The sequence below is a fragment of the Chelonia mydas genome, chromosome 1, assembly GCF_015237465.2.
Source record: "Chelonia mydas isolate rCheMyd1 chromosome 1, rCheMyd1.pri.v2, whole genome shotgun sequence".
NCBI lineage: Eukaryota > Metazoa > Chordata > Testudines > Cheloniidae > Chelonia > Chelonia mydas.
The window spans coordinates 281,550,530-281,573,535 of record NC_057849.1 but is presented as its reverse complement, the minus strand read 5'-3'; the positions used below and the strand labels follow the sequence as shown (position 1 = coordinate 281,573,535).

Here is a 23,006-nt window from a genome sequence, read left to right as displayed (position 1 = left end):
TGGTGCTGGCTCTCTCCCTTGTTTCCAGATGCTAAGTCATATTAAAAGAAGATAAAAATCCATTAGCTATTTTCTTAGTGTTACTTTTTCATGTCATTATTGTCACAAAATTGTTGGGTTTTTGGGTGGTTTTTTTTTGGCGGGGGTGTGTGTGTATGTGGGTCCCCAAATGCAGAGTAACTGGTACGTGCAATCCTTAATGGGGTGTGGCTGGGTGACAAGACAGTCTCTTAATTATTAATTATGGGACAGTCTGATCTCCTGTGTACATCAGCTGTTTTGAGAATGGTCCTTGACTTTGTGTGCAGGCTCAATAGTAAATTAAGGATGGGTTTTTTCAAAAGGGCCCTAGTGTAGTCAGGTGCCCAGCCCCCTTTTGACTTTCTACCCCTCATTCGTCTCCACACTGCTAATAGTATTTCAGATGTACCTCCAAGGGCTTGGCTACACTTGCGAGTTAGAGCACATTAAAGCAGACCCGGGCGCCCTAGCTCACTACCCATCCACATTGGCAAGGCACGTAGAGCACTCTGACTTCACGGCTTGGTACTCCACCTCAGTGAGAAGATTAACGCTTGCTGCATCTTGGCTGAAATGCCCAGGTGTCAGTATGAACGAGGTGTTGCATTACTGTACTCTGATCAGCCTCCGGAAACGTCCCATAATCCCCTTAAGTCAAGTGGCCACTCTTGTCATTGTTTTTGAATTGCTGCAGGAATGCAGATATGCCCTTTGAAAGCACCGTTTCTGACAGCCGGCTGCTTATCTGCTCCGAGACAAAGCAACCATTAGTGTGGAATGCCATGTGAGAGAGAGAGGCGGGGAGGGGCGTTGGAGGGGGGTCTGCTGCTGTCTGAACTTACAAGACAGCATGCTGACATGCTCTCAGCCCCCCACATACACACAACACACTCCCTGTCACACTCCACCCCATTTGAAAAGCATGTTGCAGTCACTTGCATGCTGGGATAGCTGCTCACAATGCACCGCTGCAAGTGCCGCAAATGTGGCCACACCAGTGCACTTGAAGCTGTCAGTGTGGACAGACTGCAGCGCTTTCCCTATTGCGCTCTCTGAAGGCTGGTTTAACTCAAAGCGCTTTTACATCTGCAAGTGTCGCCATGTAGTTAAGTGCTAACTCTCTTTTTGCTCATTCGTTAGTCTCATTGACTTCAAATAAGTAAAGAGTGAATTAGCATTTCAGGATTTGGCTTGGTAATAGGAAAACTAAAGTTAGCCAAACTCTCCCTGTTGCTATCTAAGTTTTCCGTTCTTGTCATATGCTGTTTTGTTCTCTGCTTTTCTTATTCTGGAGATTGCAGAGTACCCTTATTAGTCTTGCTAACACTACTCTGATTGATGTAGTGAATTTCTCTGGAGTTAATGGTATCTGTTCCTTCACATACAAATACAACAGTTACATACTTTTAATTTTGTCTTGCCAAATCAAGCCTATATTTTGAATTCATTACCATCCCCAGGAGTTAGTAATTTTTCTGCGCTACCTACAAATACCTGCTGTGTTGTAATTTTCTTGTCACACATGCTTCCAAGTCAAATGAATTTCAATCACATTCAAATTTTATTTGTAATAGGCCTAAGTCCTAGCACATAGGGGAAGGCACATATTAATTTCTTGTTCTTTTCAACTTTATGCATCCCTTTTTAGATTTGTCATTTTTCTTGTTTGTATCTACTTTGATTATTTAAACATAAAAAAAAAAATGAGTAGAAAAAAACCAACTTGACAGAGGGGAAAAAAAAAAACCTTTTAAAACAGCCTGTAAAAAGTTATGATGTTTTTCTATAAAGCTAATAACTATACAGTGGGGGAGGAGGGAGGGCATTTGTATCTTGTGATTAGTTACAGAATACATTTTCTCTCTCCTGCTTACACTCTCTTGTTCACTGTTGCCTACTCGTGTTTTTTACATAGATACGAACCTACCAAATGCTCCAGGTTGGTCTGACCTAGCCATCTGGGCGGGGTACATTTGTACTGCGGCTGGGAGATGTAATTCCCAGCTTGGGTAGACATACACACGCGACCTCCGCCCAAGCTAGTCGGTTTACAAATAGCAGTGTGACTGTGGTGGCCCAGGCAGTGGCATAGGCTAAACCCGCACAAGTACAACCCCATCCGAGATCCTGTGTGTTTATTTGGGTGGCTAGCCAGGAAAAAACCCTCATCTTTTAACTTAGAGATGGATAAAATCTTGGTCACCCTTAGTCCTCAGTTGGAGGAAAGCCAGGGCCGGCTCTAGGCATCAGCAAAACGAGCAGGTGCTTGGGGTGGCACAGTTCTAGGGGCGGCGTTCCGGCACCGGCCATGTCGCCCCTAGAAAGGTGCCCGCGCCGCCCCAGCTCACCTCCGCCTGCTCCCCTGAACACGCCACCACTGCTCTGCTTCTCCCCCCGCCAGGCTTGCCCCGCGCGAAACAGCAAGCCTGGGAGGGAGGGAGGGAGGGAGGAGAAGCGGGGAGGTGGCAGTGGTGGAGCGGAGGTGAGCTGGGGCAGGGAGCTGTTTCTCTACCACCTCCCTTACTCCCTCCCCACCCCCCGCTCACCTCCGTTCTGCCTGCTCCCCGAACGCGCTGCCTCTCCCTTGCCTGAGAGGGAGGGGGGAGAAGCAGAGCGGCGGCGTGTTCAGGGGAGCAGGCGGAGTGGAGGTGAGCTAGGGCTGGGGGTTGCGGGGGGGGGGAGCTGCAGGAAGCAAAGTGGGGGGGAATGTGGCACGCCTGGGGGAGGAGGCAGGGCTGGGGATTTGGGGAAGGGGCGGAGCTGGGGGCGGCCAAAATTTTTTTTGCTTGGGACGGCAAGAATCCTAGAGCCGGCCCTGAGTAAAGCCTCCACTGTAACTAAGGGTAGTAAAAGTTCAGCAACACATCATTCAGGTTTGGGGCTACCCTGTTCATTGCACAGATTGCAAATTCATCATGCACCACCGCCACTTTCCTGGTGGTGCAAGCAGCTCGTGGGCCTCCGAGCCTGTGGACAGAGATGCTGAGTGGAAGATGGCAGTGAGATGGAATTATTTGTAGATGTGGCATGTATAGACGTGAGAGAGCAGGCTCAACTCAGAACTGGCTTCACTGATCCTCCAGCTGAGGAAATTGGTGTCATGATGAGATGGAAAGAGGGAGGAACAGGTAGAACAAACTCACATAGACAGGATGCACCTTCTGATAGGGAATTTAAAGGTGAATGAACGTTAAGCCAGGGTCTAATGAATTAGTTGGGACAACAAATAAATTACAAAACACCCAAGTTTAAAATGCCCCAATTTCTTAGCTTTTTTGCACCTCTTCAGTGACACAAAGCCGATATGAAGCCAGCTTACATGGCCAGATGAGGCTTCCCATATTGCAGGGAATTTTCTAGTGATGTTGCTGGATCTGTGCCAACCTCTACCTCATGCTTCCCCAGCACAGAGTGTGGCTGCAGAAAAAGGGACATGGCTAGAACATTGTGCTCTGGTGATCCTTGGCTGATAGAACAGCCCCACAGGTCCATTGCAGCTGACACAACTTGGAGCAGCTGTTATGCTCTTCAGGATCAGACTGGCAGCCTGAGGATGGGTGGGGCATGAAGGTGGCTTACAGGCATTTTAGTGGTGCCCTCCATCCTAAATTGAGCTGGATGCCAGACGGCTAATTCTGAAGGTGTGGTCCAATACGATACGGACAAATTGACACAGCTTCTTTAAGGAGATGTGTGCCTCTCCAATCTATTAAAATTCTTTGGGCACCTCAACAAAAGAGTGGATAAAGGAGAATTGGTAGATTTAATTGTTTGGACTTTAAGTGAGCACTTGGCAAATTCCTCACAAGGGGCCACTACAGAAAGTAGTCTAGGGTGACAGATACAATTTCTGTCATCGATCAGAAATTGCTTGAGAGAGAGAAAACAAAGGGACTGAATCATGATATTCATGCAGCCAGTGTGAAAGGATAAGTGGCCTCACGTTCAGAAATACACGGTTTATGTGGTGCAAGGAGTCCTTCCTGATACCACAATGTATTTATTATTAATATAGAACAAAAGCAATGTCAGGAAACATCCCAATAATATTTGTATTTGTTTTAACAGAAGGTTTGATTTCAGGTTTTTATTATTTAGATAGGACCATTAATGCACACAGTTATTTACTGATGTAGAAATAAAAGATACATGGAAGTGACGTTCCTGCTCCGAAGAATTTACTGTCTAAAATCAGTCTAGCAACTGTTATGTGTTTAAGAATATTTCTCCTTCTTTTTAGTGGTCAACCCATTCCCAGGGTGGAGTACACAGCTGAAGAAATTAAAACTTGGGGGACAGTATTCAGGGAACTCACAAAACTCTATCCCACTCATGCTTGTCGTGAATATTTAAAAAACTTCCCTTTGCTGACCAAGTACTGTGGTTATAGAGAGGATAATGTACCCCAACTGGAAGATGTTTCTATTTTTCTTAAAGGTAAGGTTCATGTTTGATTTTTGAATAGGCATGATGTCATGGAAAAATGTTGTCTTCTCTTAGGACCTGATCCAAATTTCATTGATGTCCGTGGATTTTAAATCAGGCCATTAGTCAACAAGCACGCACTCATTGCAATGTTTTCCACAGGAGAGAAATTGTTGGAGTGAGTGATAGTTGTTTTAATAGGAATGTAGGAAGTTCAGAAAGGTGGCTAGGTAGCACACCTAAATGAGTTTGCACGCTACACATCATATAAAATTATATTGGAGGTAGAGGAAGGTCTTGTGGTGTGACACGGGTGGCGAGCACAGATAGCTGTGCTGTTGTAATGAACACACTGAAGGAACGCTGCTTCTCATGTAGCTCCTCCTAGTGGGGAGGAAGAATGAAATGTTGAGATAGTAGAATTTAAAGATGACTTCAGGCATCCTCGTTCATTACAATATCTGTATCTATGCCAAGGGTTGCAGATGGTGGGAATGCATTTATCCAGATGTGTTCGAATATTCCCAAGTGAACTTTGCAGGATTCCAGTACAATTTTGAAGTTCTGGTTTTGGAGTGACAGACCCATTTTATATACACCTATCAAGGTCCCAGCGCTGCAATGAGCTCCACGTGAACAGGGCCCCATAAAGGTGCAGAGGTTCTCCTTCAGCGAATTTCCTTGAATGATCAAGGCCTAAATGATTATTTGCTTTTGAAAAAGCCCTTCTTCCCCATCTCTGATGAAAACATGCCTTGTATGAAAGGAGAAGATGCAGATGTTGAGCCCTCTAGTGGCTTGCCCTCAAGGTTCAGAGCAGTCTGTCAGTTCTAATTCTTTCATTGTCCATTCCCCTCAAAGATATCTTGAGAACTTCAGGGGCAGGAACATGCTGCTGTCTCTTGCAGCAATCCTGGGAGCTCAAGTGTATAATATCCTACAAATGTTTATAAAACAAAAATCTTTTGTGCTATAAGTGCCATACAAAAAAAGGTAAGGAACAGTGGTGTCCAAAATGTATATGGAAGAATTTTAACTTAAAATAAATACACTGTTTGGTATGAAAGAATAACTGTACCCATTTCCTTCTTCCCTGCTACATGCTTACCTCTTGTTTATGGTCGCCAGCATTCAGCAACAATTGGCTCATCGCTTTTTGAGTTTGGTCATATCTTCCTAAGTCACTAATATGTTGTTCTCTTGGTCTGAGGGAATGGTGAATCATGATTCTTTTTTTCTTAATGAGAAGCTAAAAACAGCAACAGAGCTACAGAAATACACTTTCAGACCAGTCAAAGCAGGCACAATTTTTGTGGAAACTGAACTTGGAATATTTTCCTGTAAACACCTTGAAAACAGCCACTAATGAGTAGAGAGAGAACTTGGGAAAGAACTGGCCTGTTCAAAGTCACTGTGAGTCTGAAATAACTCCCCTGTAGGACTAATCTGACAAAGGAATGCATTATTAAATGTAAAAATGAGCATCTGATATATTCATGTCACCATATGTTTAAATAATTTATAAGATAGTACTTTAAATGTACGCTTATTTTTTTATATAGTTTAATTTCAGTAAAGGTGATTTACATCATATTTCACAGAATTCAGGTTCTGTGTTGGAAACTTTTATATTGTTCTTGTTTGGTGCCATACATAAAAACAGATATTTCATGATGTTATTACTCACTATAGACTTGACTTCTTTTCTAGTAAAAGTTCTTAAGCCATGAATTACTTCAAGCTGTTTTAATTAAGGGTATTTTAGCAGTGCAAGGTGGGTGCAAATAGTATAGCATTTTTGGCCAAGGTTTTCAGTGCCTTGTTTCGGACAGAATAAATAACTACAAATCCTTGCTTGCTCTCAGGTGTTGATGTATCCAATTTGGTCTTTTCACTGTCTCTTCCACTTTAGAAAGGTCTGGCTTCACGGTGAGACCAGTTGCTGGATATCTATCTCCTCGAGATTTTTTAGCAGGATTAGCCTATAGAGTTTTTCACTGCACTCAATATGTACGGCATGGCTCTGACCCTCTCTACACGCCAGAACCGTAAGTATACCTTGTCCTATTCATTTGTTATTAAAATCAACTATAACTATAACTTAATTTTCTAAATTGTTATGTTGATTCAGCCCTTTCGACAATCCACTTCTTTTCCTAGACTCCAGTTGGAGAACCTTTGCACAAAGCATGAAATCTTTTCTCTGGTGGAGTCAATTGCAGAACTCTGACTGACATAAGGGGAGTAAGAATTTCACCCAAAGTTGGGGTTTTTTTTTAACGTGGGCTTTGTGGTAGGTCTGAGGATTTGGCATCTGTTGTTTGTAGGGCTGGTTGAATTTTTTCCTGTCTCAGCTGTTTTTGATGGAAAATTTGGGTTTTCAACTAAATAAATTTTTTCGTCAAAGCGTCTGCAGAAAATGTCAGGCTTTTTTGGTCTACAAACCAGAGGCATGAAAACCAATTCCCACCCCACCTCCCCCCAGTGTTTGGCCAAAAACTGAAATCTTTTAATGTAGATATACCACCATGGTGCCTCCTGGGAGTAGTAGTTTGGGTATCTCCATGTCCCTGTTCTACTCTATGGGCTGGACTCCCCAACCTGACTTCATTTCTCATACACCTCAGGCATGGTATTCCATGACACACTGCCTCCCCTCACCAGGAGAGGGGACTGTGGAGCAATATGGGAGATGTAATCTGATCAGAGAACCTGGGCCATAGAAGAGAACTTGAGTGTGACGCTCTCAAACTATAACAAGGAGTCTGGTGGAACCTTAAAGACTAACAGATTTATTTGGGCATAAACTTTCATGGGTAAAACACCACTTCTTCAGATGCAGGACAGTGGCCATGGAAGTTGGAATCCGCTAAGGAGTGTGTAACAACTCACCTGCCGAATCAACTAGCCCTGAAAATGGATGGCGCTGGAGCGTTGGGCCCATACCCGGCCGTTGCCGGCTCTCAAACTATGACTCCAATGAGGCACCACACCAGCATTTTCAAATTGAAATGTTTGGGTTTTAGATGAAAACTGAAAACTCTTAATATCCTTAAAAAAATTCCAAATAGCTCCTCTAGGAGATTTTTTTTTTTTTTTTTTTTTTTTTTGGTATTGAATGTTTCATGTTCTATGCAAGTAAATAATAGAATAGTAATTCCATCAAGAGACACTGCTGACTGCATAAACCATAAGGGCCATGTTTGAGCAGTTTACCAATTATCAGATATCTAGCATGAAATGATGGTCTTTCTTTATTCAGCATGTACCATTTTGGTGTATTTTATTTTTGTAAAGTATATGGCAACAAAAACCAAAGCCAAAGCTTACACAAATGAGTTATTGGTTTCAGAGTAGCAGCCGGGTTAGTCTTTATTCGCAAAAAGAAAAGGAGTACTAGTGGCACCTTAGAGACTAACCAGTTTATTTGAGCATAAATGCATCCAATGAAGTGAGCTGTAGCTCACGAAAGCTTATGCTCAAATAAATTGGTTAGTCTCTAAGGTGCCACTAGTACTCCTTTTCTTTTTACAAATGAGTTAATATCTGCGGCCCTAATCCTGCAAACACTTAAGCCCATGCATAACTTTGCTCACAAGAGCAGATCCATTGAAGCCCTGGGAAAACATCTTAAGATATAAATCCAATAACCTAGCTGCATTTTTAAAATTTATTTTACAGTTAAAAGCTATATCTAAAAATAATTTAATGTACCATTATGGTGGGAATCACCAGGTGGCACTGTTACACATCACGCTAGAAGTTCTCTTTCTTATGGTGGGAGCTTTGTACACCATTTGAAGAAACGATGGATTGCTAGTTTTGTAATGCATGATCTTTTGGGGGAAGCTGTGGCAAGCGTCAAAGGAGAGTCAGTTCCTGAGGCAGAGCTGCTGCAAAGAAACTGAGCTCTGGTGTTTTGGCTGAGATTCCTGAAAAAGGGGATTAATTGCATGCTGTTTGACCACCTCTGTGTATATATGGCATGTATACACTGCTGCGCAGTTCAGACTATGGGGGGGTCATGAATATCAGGGCGCACCAAAGTGCTCTGCTGTAACTCCCCCATATACCTACTGTGGGTGTGAACTGAAAGGTTCCTACTCTGCATTAATATAATCCTGTGTGAAGAAGACTACGTTAATGAGAACTAGGAACCTTTCAGTTTTCACCTTCAGCATGCACACCAGGGGAGTTACAGTGCAGCAGTTTGGTGCACACTGCTATTCACGCCCCCCATAGTCCAAACTGCAGGGTAGTGTAGACGAACCCATAGCATAAATAAATAAACAGCTCTAAGAAAATACTAGACTCTGCTACACTGATCTTTCCAATGGGGAGACAACCTGCCAAGCCCCAAAATCTGCTAACACTCAGCAGAGGAGGGATGATATTTATGAAGTAAAAACAATTGGAGTATATTCTTAGCCAGTGCAAGGAGATTTATGGAGATTTATCCCAGTAAGTGCAAAGGCCTTGAGACAGCAAACACTTTAAGCATGTGTGTAACTTTGCTCACATGAGCTGTCCCTTTGGCTACTATATTTATGGTATCAATGCTTAGTCTGATACAGGCTCCGAACTGTGTAGCAAGTCTTAGAAATTAGGTCGTAATATGTAATAACTAGGGTGGCCAGATGGAAAGTCTGGTCAAAAAGGGGACCTTATGGTGTCCAGTCAGATCAACTGACCGGACACCCAAAGTCGGTTACTGCCAGCAGGGGAGGTGGGGAGGCGCCAGGTCATCACTCGTGCCAGCCCTGTCTCAGACGGGGCAGCCCCCTACCTGCATTGGGCAACTGCAGCTCCCAGCCCCAGCTCTGCAGGTGAGTCTGTCCCGACCCATGCAGGGAGGAGGGGAAAAGCAGTGAGTGATGGAGGAAGGGGGGAAAGAGGAGCAAACGGGGGGTGGGTCCTCAGGGGGTAGGGCAGGAGTGGGGCCTCAGGAAAAGAGGGAGGTCAGTGGGTGAGACCTGGGCGGGAAGAGACAGGGCAGGGGCGGGTCCTCAGGGGGAAGAGGAGGTTTTGGCATTCCTGCTCGAGTGTCCGGTTTTTAAATATTACAAAGTTGGCAACCCTAATAATAACAGAAATTCTTATGAAAAACTGCCCATTCATGGTGTCCTAAGAGTCACTGTAGTAATTCTAGTGAAATTAAAATTATTACTTTTGTTTCTGAATTTAATGGGAAATCCTTATTGCCTTGATGACTCCAAGCATTAGACCTATATAAATTATATAGGTACAGTACTAGCATTTGAAACACTGTTAAGAAGCTAATTATAAAAAGGACCTTTATTCTTTTTATGCAGATCTTTGTTCTAAAATAATAAAATTTCAGAAAAATGAAGAGCAAAAAATGATAAATACCTTGTTAACGTTGTCTGATTTTTCATAAGATTTTGCATACAGCAGATACTCTCAGAAACTGAGGATGAAATTCTGGCTCCATTAAAGTCAATGACAAAACTCATATTGACTCCAGTGGGGAGAGGATTTCACCCTTAATATTCACCCTTTTGCAGTACAATAATTGCAGTGCCCTGCTCTCTCTTATTTGATGTATGGAAACATATTGCGGTTTGTTGCAGGTGTCTGAGGCTGTGAATGTTGCATATGAATACGATCAACCTGACGAAATGACTCCTACTGATTTTAAAAAAAGAAAAGGAGGACTTGTGGCACCTTAGAGACTAATAAATTTATTTGAGAATAAGGTTTCATGATCAGGCTTCCCACCCACACTGTAGAGCCAGATGGAAATTAGGGAATTCACTTTGCTTGATTTTTGATTTTTATCATCACTATCTGCGTTTTAAAACATTTTCTTTCCTGGTTTTATGATATTTCTACTACCTTCATAGAACTATATGGATTTCCTCTGCTGGCCAATTTGCTCCTACAAAAATCTTTCACAGTGAAAACTATTACTGAAATCTTTTCCTCTCAATGTGTATGAATAAATTAAAGCCACTTAATTATTTTTCAAATAGCACAAAACAAAAGAATTGAGTCTGGTAGTTAAGAAAAGAGTTATATTGTTTAGACTATCTCTAAAGGACCAGACTTGCTGGGAAATCTATGAGACTGTTATGACAATTCCAAACATCGGTACATGATTCTGCCTGCACGGTACTGTTTTGTGTTTTTTGTTTTGTTTTTTTTTAAAGGCAACTCTCTGTAACAGCACATGTAAAAAAAAAAAAAAAAATTTTTTTCCCACAGAGAAATATATAAGCCAAAAGTGGGGTGGTTGCTAATGTAGCAAATTGGATAGGGCAAGATTATGTCTACCCTTTTGTGGGTTTGCAAGGATGTAAAGGGTGCAAACAGCCTCTCATCAGACCTGTTGCCATGTGCATGGCTAGTCCTTGTGCAGGGCTAGTCCTTGTATTCTCTTGTAGTATAGACAACAGTATTAGCTTCTCCAGTGTGGGTGGAGAGGCCTGGAAAGGGGTCAAGGTTCTGCACTGGCTGGCCGAGCTAGACTGGTATGTTGGGGACAGGGCTAGACTTGTGCTGTTTTCTGACATCAGTGACCCCTTGGCACAACAGTATCACTATGGGCTTCTGCTCCTCACAGGCCTTGGGTCTTTGGTGCAGTCCACAGACCTTCAGTATGGATCTTGGCTTGGCATGGCATAGCATAGCCCTCAATGTATTAGGATCTCTGGTCAGCCTTCAGAACCCTCATGAATCAGTTCATCTGTGTCTCAATGCATCATTGAAATGGAGCAGCCCTTGGCTCATCAGACGAGGTCTCAGTAGGCCTTTGATACTTTAGAGACTTGAGGCATCAGAGCTTTTGTGTCTGTCAGGCCCTTGGTAACTCTGGTGGTGTCCTTCCCCAGTACCTTAGAGAGGCCCTAGGTGAGTCGTCATTATTCTGAAGCCTTATAACCTTGACAAATTAATGCCTCAGGCCATCAGCACATGAGGCCTCTGTGCATAGTTATCTCTGGGCAAAAAAGGCCTTAGTAGGTCCTTGATGTGGCAGTAACTCAGTGTCTCACATTGCATTGGGATGCTAGCCCCACTGTTGATGCCCTGGCCCTCAGCACATTAAGATCTTCTTCCATAATAGCCTCAGCCTGTCACCACCATGAAGTGGAGCTCAGCACAGCTCTGTATGCTCAGAATGGCCCTCATGCGTCTACAGAGTCTTGGCACTTCAGTGCCTATGTCGGGACACATCAGCACTTCAGAATAACCCCAACATCTCTATTAAGAGTTAGTACTTTGGGGCTTTAGAGAGCTCCGGGTGCTTAAGCTGTTCAACTATTTTGGCTTGGCATTTTGATAGGGTGGCCGTATTTCCCTATGCTGAATACGGGACACCTGGTAAAATCACTCGTATTCAAGTGAGTTCAATGGCAATCAATCGTACAAACATTTAAATTAACATCAAGTTGACTGAGCCTCTCTTAAAAAGAAATACTGTGTAGTTGGATTCTTTTTATTTACCTTCTTATCTTTAAGGCTTTAGGATTCACATAGGGAGAGGTGACACATGCACACCCATACCCCTCTCTCACACGGGTGGTGACCAATCAACCTGACTCTCCCTATCTGGCGCTGTCCATCTTCCGTGCCTGGCTGGGCCCCCGGGATAGACCCACCTCTCCTGGTACCTGGCACCATGTCTTCTCGAGGCAACACGTGGAGGGGGGGCACACAAGGTCACATGCCCCCCTCCCCAGATTTCTGCCAGGATTCACATCAGAATGTGGCCAGCAGCAGCCTTTCGGCACTGTGTGGGAGGGGAGGGAAGGGAAGGGAGCTGCTTCCAGCCACAGGGGAGGAGGAGGGGGAAGGGATGACCTGGCCTGTGTCTTTGCAGAGCTCACGTCTTCCCCCACCACTCCTGTGTGGCTGGAAGCAGCTTGTCCTTTCCTGCCCGCACAGTGTCGAAAGGCAGCTAACACCTCCAGGCTGCTGCTGGCCACCGACGTAACCCAGCTGCCTCCTGTCCCTTGGCTACAGTGTAGGCAGGAAGGGGTTAATCCCTTAGGATGCGTTGTGCACCAGAGCCCAGGGAACCTCACTGCAGGGGCGTCAGTGAACCCCACGAGAAAGGTGGCTCAGCAGAGGAGGGTGCCTAGGGGCCAGAGCAGCCCCACGCTCTCAGGGGGGCAGGACCTGGGTGTGTGGGGGGTGAAGAGGGCACTAAGCCCCTACCCAGGGGGCTGCTGTGGAGCCTGCAGGTTCGCAGTGTGAACAGGCTGGAAATAGTTTCCCCTCCCCCATGACTCCAGAGCTTAGCTGAGGGGTGAAGAGGCTTCTCTGTGCCAGCGCTGTGTGGAGCTTTGACACATGCAGGACTCGGTTCCTCCTTGCCAGCGCCCCGGGCCAGAGGGTCTTGGGGTTTCCTGGGGTGCCAGCCCAGCCAGAGGCAGTGGGGGGAAGGAAGGAGCGGGCCGGCCAGGCTGCTAGTGAGCTGAGCATTCTGACCAAGGGCTGGTTCACTGCACAGCGCTGGAAGTGGGATGCGCCCCGCTGTGGGGGGATGTGGAGGAGCAGTGGGGCTGGCGGGGCGTGGGCGGGGGTGTGTGTGAAGAGGCAAAGCAGGGAGAGGAAAGCAAGAGGGGGAGCACGTCAGCAGAGCTGACACGTAACTGGCCACCACTCACCACCTACCACAGCATGCAGCCTGTGCCAGCTGGAAACGGGACGGGGGGCAGGGCCCTGCTAGCCAAGAGCCAGCACGCAGCGTGGGCTGTGCTAAAGGACCAGCAGGGGGAGCGGCTGGCCCTGCGCTCTGAATCTTCTCCCCTCCACCAGTCTTGCACCTCCCCACCATTGTCAGCCATTGGACCCCCCCCACACACACACTTCTGGCTGGAGAGCAGGGATCCAGCCAGCAGCAGGACCCACCAGTACTGTTGGGGGTGGGAACAGAAAATACGAGACAATTTGCCCGTTTTTAAGAAAACGTTGGTACACCTGCAGGAGGGCTTAAATACGGGACTGTCCCGTTAAAAATGGGATTCTGCTCACCCTATATTTTGATGCCTCAGCATGGCCACAGCCATAGGCGCCGACTTCCCCTCTTTCATGTGGGTGCTTGACCCCCCTTCCGGCCCTGGCCCTGCCCCCACTCCACCTCTTCCAGGAGGCCCCGCCTCTTCCCACCCCCATTCCAACCCTTTCCCCAAAGTCCCTGCCCCAACTCTGCCCCCTCCCTGCCAATATTCCAGCTCCTTCCCCAAGTCTCTGCCCTGGCCCTGCTTCCTCCCCTGAGTTGCGCCATGTTCGTGCTCCTCCCCCCACCTCAAACGTGCTAATGCTGCCAAACAGCTGTTTGGCGGCCGGACGGGAAGGTAGATGGAGGAGCGGGGATGCGGCGCACTTGGGGGGGAGGAGGAGGTGGGGCAGCGGGGAGGAGAGCTAATTTTTTCCCTGTGGGTGCTCCAGCCCTGGAGTCGGTGCCTATGGCCACAGCCCCCCTGCCAAGGATTGGTACATCACAGCTTCAGAATGAGCAGGCATTGCTTTTGGGCTCTGCTTCACTGGCACCTTTGAAAGATTATGATGATTTGGAGCCTTCTTTAAGGCATAACACTTTGACCCCTAGATGGAATTAGTTCAGCACTTACTTTGGGACACAATGCTTCAGCAAATGGTTGTATCACCTCTATTGGTTTGCATCGGTGCATCCTTTGCAGGCAGTTTGCATTAGTTGAGGGGGAAAAATGGGTGCCGGGTGACCTTCTAGGGAGCTTAGCACTGAAGTCCTTCTTTTCAATAAGAGGTACTGTGGGATATTGTTTTCCTTCTGAAGCGCTCTCTCCTGGACACTGAGTTTCCAAGATTCCTGTTGGGTCTGTCCATATGTGCCTCTGGCTGTTTTCATGGCCTCCCACTGGATCTGATAGTCTGTTCCTGACTCTAGAAATAGTAAGGGTCTCAATCTTGATGGTTGCTTCTGTGTATTCCATTACCTCTTCCATCCCTCATTGTTCGCTTGTTCATGCTGCAGCTGTCTTCTGGGAAATGAGGTGGTCAGACTTTGGTGCTTTAATCATGCTGACCTGGGATATTGTAGGAAACAGAGGGAGATTAGGATTGCTAAAGCAGTGAATGTTCTGCCATTGGGGAAGCATGAGTAACTGTGCATCTCAGACCTGGAATTCTCTTCATTGTGTATCTCTGCTTTACCTCATGTTTACATTAGGGTAACGACTCTTCCAATGTCTCCTACTGCTTTTGGTCAGCTATATCATATGTGTTTTGTATTTGTAGAGCAGAAATGGTGGGCTGTCATTGTGGACTGAGTGCATCCATATTCCTTGCACAGAGTTCACCTGACCCGGTGGTAATCTAGAAATCAGATTAGTTCATGTTCAGCTCCCCAATTTGCCATCTTTCTTCTGCAGAGATAGCTGTAGTGCTCAGAAGAAAGTAACTTTTCAAGGCAATACTCAGTGCAAGGCTTTTCTGGAACATTGTTCAGTTGGCCAGGAGACATCACTAGTCTGGTTTTGCGAGCAGTGAATGCTCAGACCAGGCTATGAATGTTGGGGATTAAAGCTGCAACTATATTCGTAATACCCCTGGCATATTTTCCTGTTATCATAGGAAAGTGTATACAGATAAAATAGACATAAGGAAAGTGAGATTGCCTAATTCTTTCGTATCATATAACTAGCCAGTCATGTACGTGGATAGCATTACGTAACTAGAGACCTATGATTGTCTCACTAGGAGCAACAGTGAGTGGGGCAGTGTGAATACAGCTTGTCTAGCCAATACTGCGTTACACTGTTGTGACTGAGGACAGCTGGGATAACAGGCCACAAAATGCAACTGAATCAGTGAACTCTTGGGGTGGATGTGCGGCGGGGGGGAGGGTGAGAGGAGGGGAGAGAGTAACAAAAATGTTAACATTATTTTGTGTGAAAGCAGGAACTACTTTCTACCTAGGGACAGACACCACATACTTCTGAGTGAAGAATAGTGCTTACAAATAGGAGCCTTTAAATTAAATAGAGAGTTGATTTTTCTTTTTGTGATTTATCTGAAATGTCAGATTCTGTGTCATTCAGCACAAAACATACCTTATAAAAGACAAATGGGATGATTTTGGATAGAAAATAAAAACCTGACGTTCTCTCGCTGCCTTTAAAACATTTCTTTACAGCTACAATAAAAAAAGAAACCTCTTTAAAGAGACAAAAGGAAAGGAAATGTCAGATTAGATTTTAAATCGAACTTTACTACACCAGGTCCATTATTTTGTTGGAAACAAATACACAGTTATGAGAATGTTCAGTATAAGAGCTTTTTTAGATGCTGTACATACTCTCTTTATTTGTGAATATGTGACTGCGTTTTGTGGTGACTAATATTGTACTTCCAGCTGTGGACTGCAAAAGATCCATGGCTGAGCAGATGCCAAGCCTTTTTGAAACGGGCTAGATTCTCTGCTTTGGCTAAGCTGTGTTCCGTGCAAAACTGAAGAAGGGCGCAAAAGTGACTTTAAGCCCCTAATCCTGGAGCCAACCCAGTGCCAGTACACTTCCCATCACAAAACAGAGCAGCCTGAAGCTACTTCAGCAGCTGAGGATCATCTAGGGGCAGGGACCTCCTGTGCTGCAGCTGAGACAGGAGGTGCTGTGGGAGCTGTGATGGCAGTTCTGTACCACCTGAAGATCCCCTGACTGTGGGGAATCCTCAAATGGCCAGTTAGGAGAGGGTTATGCCACTACAGGAACAAAGCAGGTTGCAGATCTGGCCCGTTATGTTTATGGTTTAAACTTCAATACGGGATCTCGGGGCGGGGACGTTCAATCACTTGTGCCCAGCAAGAGGATACAACAGAAACAGTACAATTTCACAACCATATTTTTCAACCTCAGATAACAAAACACAGTGCTCGAGAGCTTGAATCCAAGAGAGTTGAGACTTTTTTTTATTTTTGTAGTGCCAGGTTCACTCCACTTGGGGAGAAATGGTGAAAATTGTATCCGTGAGTGGGCTTGATTTTCTTTTCTTTTGGGCAGTTAGGTCTTTGCTGCCCTCTTGGCCGAGTTACACAGTGCTCAGACCCTTACTGACAACTATATAACGATTGGTGAGGTTAAGGGGCAAGTGGGGATAATCGACACTTAGATTTTAAGCTCTTTGGGGCGGGGGATGTCTTTTCTCTGTTTGTACAGTGCCTAGCACAATGGGGACCTGGTCCATGACTGGGGCTCTGAGGTGCGATGGTAATATAATGAATAACTTAATCTATTTATTTGTAAAAGCAAATGCATTCATCTATATAGAGTTGTATACATTTGAGTGTGCTGGTACTGCAATAGAAATATTTAACTGTAAGAAATACTAATGGTACATATACATTTGAGGGGCAGTAACTGTGCATAGAATGGCTTGTATCAAACTGCTCTCAGTGATAATATACTAGCTAATGCTATTTCTATATGTGTAACATTCTCTTCTCCTTCTAATTCCTGTCAGAGATACGTGCCATGAACTCCTGGGGCATGTGCCTCTACTGGCTGATCCCAAGTTTGCCCAGTTTTCACAAGAAATAGGACTGGCCTCACTGGGAGCATCTGATGAAGAAGTTCAGAAACTAGCTACTGTGAGTCAATCGCTGCATCTTTTCCCTGACTTATGTTTCTCTTTGGTTACTAAAATGAAGAGTTGTCTAATGGCTTCTAAAATGTATTCTTCAGTTTTCAGATGACGACTGTGGTGTTACAATTACAAGCCCTTATATGGCCCCTATTGAAGGCACTGATATTTTTCCATTGTCTTTAATAGGAGCGGGAACAAGCATATGGTCACTGGATGCTTTGTAACACTAATATTTCTATATTGTACCACCTAATCTCAAGGTTTAGTTAACATTGATTATTCCTGTTCCAGGTTCTGGAAACAAAGCAACTAAGACATTTTTAGGGAAAATGTCTTCCTTTGTTTGTGCGTGCAGCTCCAAGTTCTCCTAAATGGGAGCTGTCTGTATATGGGAGCTGATGTGGCCCTTAGTGGTACCGCTGTCTGTCTCCCTCTTTCTGATCTGTTTTGAAGGTGTGCAATATAATATAGTATATGATGGACTAATGAATTTAGAATGAATGTGTTTAGCTGATACTCCCCCTAGGGCATGTCTAATAACGAGATGATTTGATACATTTTATAGTTTGGTTTTAATTTATTGTACCCTTCATTTTCTATCCTTATAAAACAAATACTATAAATAATTTTGTAAACCACATTCTTCAGATAACTCAACAAACATGAATATTTCCAATATCTAAAAATTCCATATGCAGTTGAACCTACAAGAGAACTTTTAAATAGGCAGAACGTAAATGCCCAAGTTAGAATTTAGCCAGACAACTGGAAATAACACCTGCATTCCTGTGAGATATGTAATGGGATTTTAATGGCCACAAAAGATCAGGACTTTGGCTTTAATCCTCTTGTGAAAGACGACAAGTGAGGGGGAAGGGTGCCTAGTGAATCACCAATACCATTTAGCAATCATTGCCTCTTTAGAAGCTGTCAGTCCTTCAACGTTTATGGAGAGAACAGATAGCACTAGTCTCAAGGAGGACTCTTGGTGTCCAGGCTTGGATGCAAGTTCTGGTCATTGACGTCTTCCTTTTGTTTTGTATTATCACAGTAATAAGAAATGGGAAAGTGGTAGTACGATATAACACCAATATTGAGTCGACTGAAGTCACAAGAAAGTTTTCTTGCCATCATTAAACTCCTAAGATTGTCACCAAGGGCTCAGTTATGACAAACAAGAATAAAGAACGAACCTGCAGATGATGTGCTCTGGCTCCCACTAGTTGAGTGCATATCATCCAGTGCAGATCACCCCTGGATTATATGGTGTTGCCTTAATCGACTCCACACTAGAGTTGGCCAGTCTAGAGACTTGATCATTAAGTGAGGCTACATCACTGGCCCCTATACCTAAGACTGTGGCAGAGAGCCTCAAAATATGAACCATTTCCTCTGATACCAGCTGCTTGAGCAAGAATGCTCTTCCAGTGACATGCCATAGTGCCATGATCGAGTAGTCGCATCTGTACGGGTGTGGTGGGAAGCAGTATGAGGACACAGCAACAAGAAGACCAATACCACACTGCAGCTCCTAAAATTTGCTTTGTGATCTCCCATACAGGGAAAAATCTTTCACACACACATTAATAACATGTAGGATCAGGATGTGGGAGTCTACATGAGGGCAGGTGAAAAGAATAGGGTCTTTTACTGCTTCTCAGCAGTTAGCATGTGGGGGGGGGGGCGGGCAAAGGGAACAGCTTTAATTTTATCCATTAAATGGCATCCAAGTTGCTATTAATTGACTTTTACAACAACATTTTATGTTTAACCAGGGATGGAAATGAGATATGAAAACAAAATGAGCTGCAGACTATCAGCCAAAGATCTAAGACAGAAAACAGAATGAGATTCCAGCTAGGCAGCTTCAAAGTAAATACTGAAACAGATGAACTGACCTAGAGCTTGCATACTAATGTGCCTAGAGTAACGTGCTGAAGCAAGTAACCCATTATCATGACCTGTTTCAAAAGATAATGAGATTAACAACTGAGACATCACTGAGAAGGAGAATGGCTTTGGGAAGAGAGAAAAAAAACTCAGGAATTCAGACCAGAAATGGGGAAGTTTATTACAGGTGATTTCCTAATAGGTGTTTCCATGAACTTAGTGAGGTTCTGCTCTGAAAAGCAACTGTGTAAAAATGGCACCTTCTTACTCAGCAGATCTACTCTGTGTGTGTATTACAGGCAAAAATAAGTTTGATTTTTTTTTTTAACTCCCATTCATCCTGCAGCACGAACACAACTGAGAGAATGTGAGTGGGATTCTATTCCTTGTACATGAACGGAATCGTTCACTAAGTTCCAGTAAGTTACTCACCCGTGCATGCCCATTAAAGTCAGTGACACTGCACTGGTGTGACTGAGAGCATATTTTAAAGACTTATATTTTATAGATGTCAGTGTGAAAATGACAGGTGTCAGAGTAGCGGCCATGTTAGTCTGTATTCGCAAAAAGAAAAGGAGTACTTGTGGCACCTTAGAGACTAACCAATTTATTTGAGCATAAGCTTTCGTGAGCTACAGCTCACTTCATTGGATGCATTCAGTGGTTTCTCTGTTGAACCGTTATTAGTGGTGGTGCTGCATGAGAAGGCAAGAACTCAGCTTAACTCTCAGCTCTCAGGTGATATTTGAAGCTCTGGCTGCTAGGAAGAGCCTCTTTATCTGTAAGCTGAGCATATTTGTGTTATGAATCCTTGAGAGAAAATAAATATCGAAAGAGGCCCACAAGGTCATTTTTACAGTAATTTTTCAGAGTGGATTTTCTCTTTAAGAAGTTCTGGGGAGGGAGGAAACCAATAAATTTTCCGCAAAGAGAGAAGCAGTATAGAAAGCAAGTGGCTAACACACAAAGCACCGTAAAAATACAAACCACTAAAACAGACTATTTTACTGCTTGGAGCACTGTGGTTAGCTTCATGTTTCCAGTTTTCTGACCTAATTTTACTTTTATTTTTACACACACACACACATATTCTCTCTCTCTATTTTGGATGGAAAGTGTTAACTGTTAGTACTCCAAAGCAGGAATAGTGCATACAGATATTGCCTCCCCTTTCCCCCAGGTTTGTCAACAAATCTGTCTAGTTAAGGGCATGGCCATTAGAGACTAAGTGACAGCATTAAACTCTTTCCTGTTGTCTCTTACTTGAAGCTGCATTTAAACCTTGAAGTCTCCAGAGGTGAAAATCGGTGTCCCCTTTCTCTCTCCCTTTGTAATATTTATTTTAACATTTTGATAGTAGAGCATAGTGGAAACCAAGCAATTTATCCTGTTTTTGCTGGTCTGTGTACAGAAAACTTCTGCAATGAATTGCTTCTGAAACTGGAGGAATTTGAACGTGATGAGGTTTCATAAATTAATTTCAAGCTTGTTGTTATAAATGTAAATGATTTACTCTTCACTGAACAATAAATGAGGCCAGTGATGTAGTCAGTCTTTTTAAAGCAGACTATTTGTCTATATATGTGTGTTATATACATGTATATACAAAATACTGTATGTATGCATATTAAAAAATGAACATTCAGAAATCTCTTAGTAAGGGTAAACTAAGTGGTCCGTTGGGTTAGTCCATTTGCTTTTCCTCATTGAAGATCAATATTATTTGAATTTGTTGGCTTCATCCTAGCTCTTTTGTCCAGACTGAACAGGAGGCACCTAATTCAGGACAATTGCCCATTGTATCAGCTAAGGAGATAACCAGAACAAGAAAAATGGGGCTGTTGAAGATAAGGACTGAGTTGCCTTGTAACTGCTCTTTCCGTAGGCTTGCATAGTGTCTGCCTGAAGTATGTCTGCCTGTAGGTGGAGCTGGCACATTACCTCAATTTTGGAGGATTCTCATTCATTCTGAGTTGTAAGAGAGGGTTAAAAGCTGGGCAGCTGTCTCTTTCATTATGAAACAATTAATTCAATGAACTAAAATTCCCATAGGCCTGTGGGACTGCTGCAGCCTTCAGAAAACTCCACTGATCAATCAAAGCAAGCTCCTCTGAAATTTTTTTGCTAGGGATGAGCACAGTAAAAATGTACAACACAATGAATAAGTGAAGTTGTTTCTTATAGAGATCTTGCTTCCACAAACACCTATAAATAGTGAAACTGGGAGTTGCAAGAAGAGTTTGAAGTAAATATGACTCAAAATCTACTCCTCTGCCAAACAAAATTTGACAGGCTCAGATGAGAAACCCATAATGAGCCAACTTGATAAAAGCTAGAGAGCGTGATTCTAGATACTTGGACAAAAGGAAAGGCCCAAGCACCTCCAATGATAAAAACTTATTAGGACAGTAGAGAGGAAACTGCCACACATGATGGGATACATCATGAAAATGCTAAGCATGATCCACAATGCCTGTCTGGTTGAGAAGTACAAGAACACACCTGAGCCATTCTGTTCTGGCCAGGCATAAATGCTTCCAACTGGATTTATTTGGATATGTATCCCATTGTAAAATCTGCAATAGATATAAGAAATGGAATACAAAAGAACTCCTGAAACCACATGAGATTCCCAGTCACCCCAAGAGTTGCACAGATCTCTTTGAATTAAAAGAGAAAGATAACCTCTTATGAGTGGGTTACTTCTCTTGTTCTCTAAAGTGAGCTGTGGCACAGCACATGGAGTAGCAATCTAATTGCACATTGCAATGTGCAGGTTTCTCATTTTGGAATTCCTGCTGAGTTGTTAATAATTGCAGGTGGCTCATTTCAGCAAGTCTCTCAGCTAAATCAGCTGCAGCACGTCATGTAAAGTCCTTCCTCAAGTATGCACAGGCAAATAAACTAGCAGAAAAGAACGAGACTAAATGAAAAAGACCTGGTGGATTCAAGGAATCAGTTTTGCGTTATTAGAATATTGCTACACTCCTTACAATGCTTTATCAAGGGCGCTAGTTCAGAGACGCATGGGCAGAGAAACAAATGCTTAGTGGCAATATCTAACAAGCTTTGAGAGTCAGAAGCAATTAATCCTGACGCAGTTATTTAAGAAAATCATTACCAAGACACTAGAAAAAATACAATAGCAAGAACACCAAAGGTACTCTCATTGCAAGTGGTAGAGAATGTTACACTTCAAAGAAAATTTTGGGCAGCCCAGCCCGCTAAATTCCTCATTCTGGACAGGAGTAGGGTACAGCAATGGGCTTTGATTAGGAACTATCATGCATTTAGAATTGGGAAAAGAAAGGAGAGTGAGAGATACAAAGGCTAAGGCTACAAACAAGAGAGTGAGCTACTGTAAACAAACCAGTTCCAAAGTGGTTTGGGTTTTGATCATGAATGGTGTTGAGGGTTCAAGCCAGATTTTATTTTATTTGACTCGTACCGAATTTAGAAGTGGGGTATCCCATAATCTCAAAAAGCCAAAATCCTGCTCTCTTCTCTGGCTACAGAGGACCCCCGGTGCAGTGGAACTGGCGTGGTTCTGCTGGAGAGGGAAGAAATGGCTTCTGGATACTATGCAGGAGGCAAGCCTGGTGGATCAATTGCTGTGTGGCTCTATCAGTCACGGATCCCTGTGGAATGGGTTCCTGTAGCTTCAGGGCAGCAGTAGGGGCTTCAGAGCAGCTCTTCTGCTGCTCTGTGGTGGAGACAGAGAAATTATTCAACATGTGGAGAAATCACCTGTGCCAAGCCTTGCAACTGTGGTGGAGAATTGGGCCATTGCGGCTGCTGTTTTTATTATTTATAGGGTAGAGTAAATGTGTTTTGAAAAACACTTAAAAAGACAAGGTTCCTGCTTAGGTAGTTTATAAGCTAAGTAGGTTAGTCCTAGCAGGATACACTTTGCACGTGGAAATAAAGCATTTATGCTTTCTAAAATATCATTCAAAGGTAAGAGAAGGAATAGAAAGTTATTTATTGTTTTGAAGGTAAGCAGTAAAGATTGCTGTGACGTGCTTAAGCAATTGTTCAGCCTGATTGCTGAATGGGCCTCCAGTTTTCAGGCACAATTCTGCACC

The 23,006-nt window shown here is 43.9% G+C and overlaps 1 protein-coding gene across 2 annotated transcripts in view; it reads left to right on the top strand.

Moving 5' to 3' along the window:
- TPH2 (tryptophan hydroxylase 2) overlaps positions 1-23,006 on the top strand; it is a 70,791-nt gene that overhangs the window by 20,470 nt on the left and 27,315 nt on the right. For both annotated transcript variants that reach the window (XM_007054798.3, XM_043547754.1), the window contains exons 6-8: positions 4,262-4,458; positions 6,359-6,494; positions 16,909-17,035. In XM_007054798.3, coding sequence (XP_007054860.1) covers positions 4,262-4,458; positions 6,359-6,494; positions 16,909-17,035 — 460 coding nt within the window. The remainder of the gene's footprint in view (positions 1-4,261; positions 4,459-6,358; positions 6,495-16,908; positions 17,036-23,006) is intronic.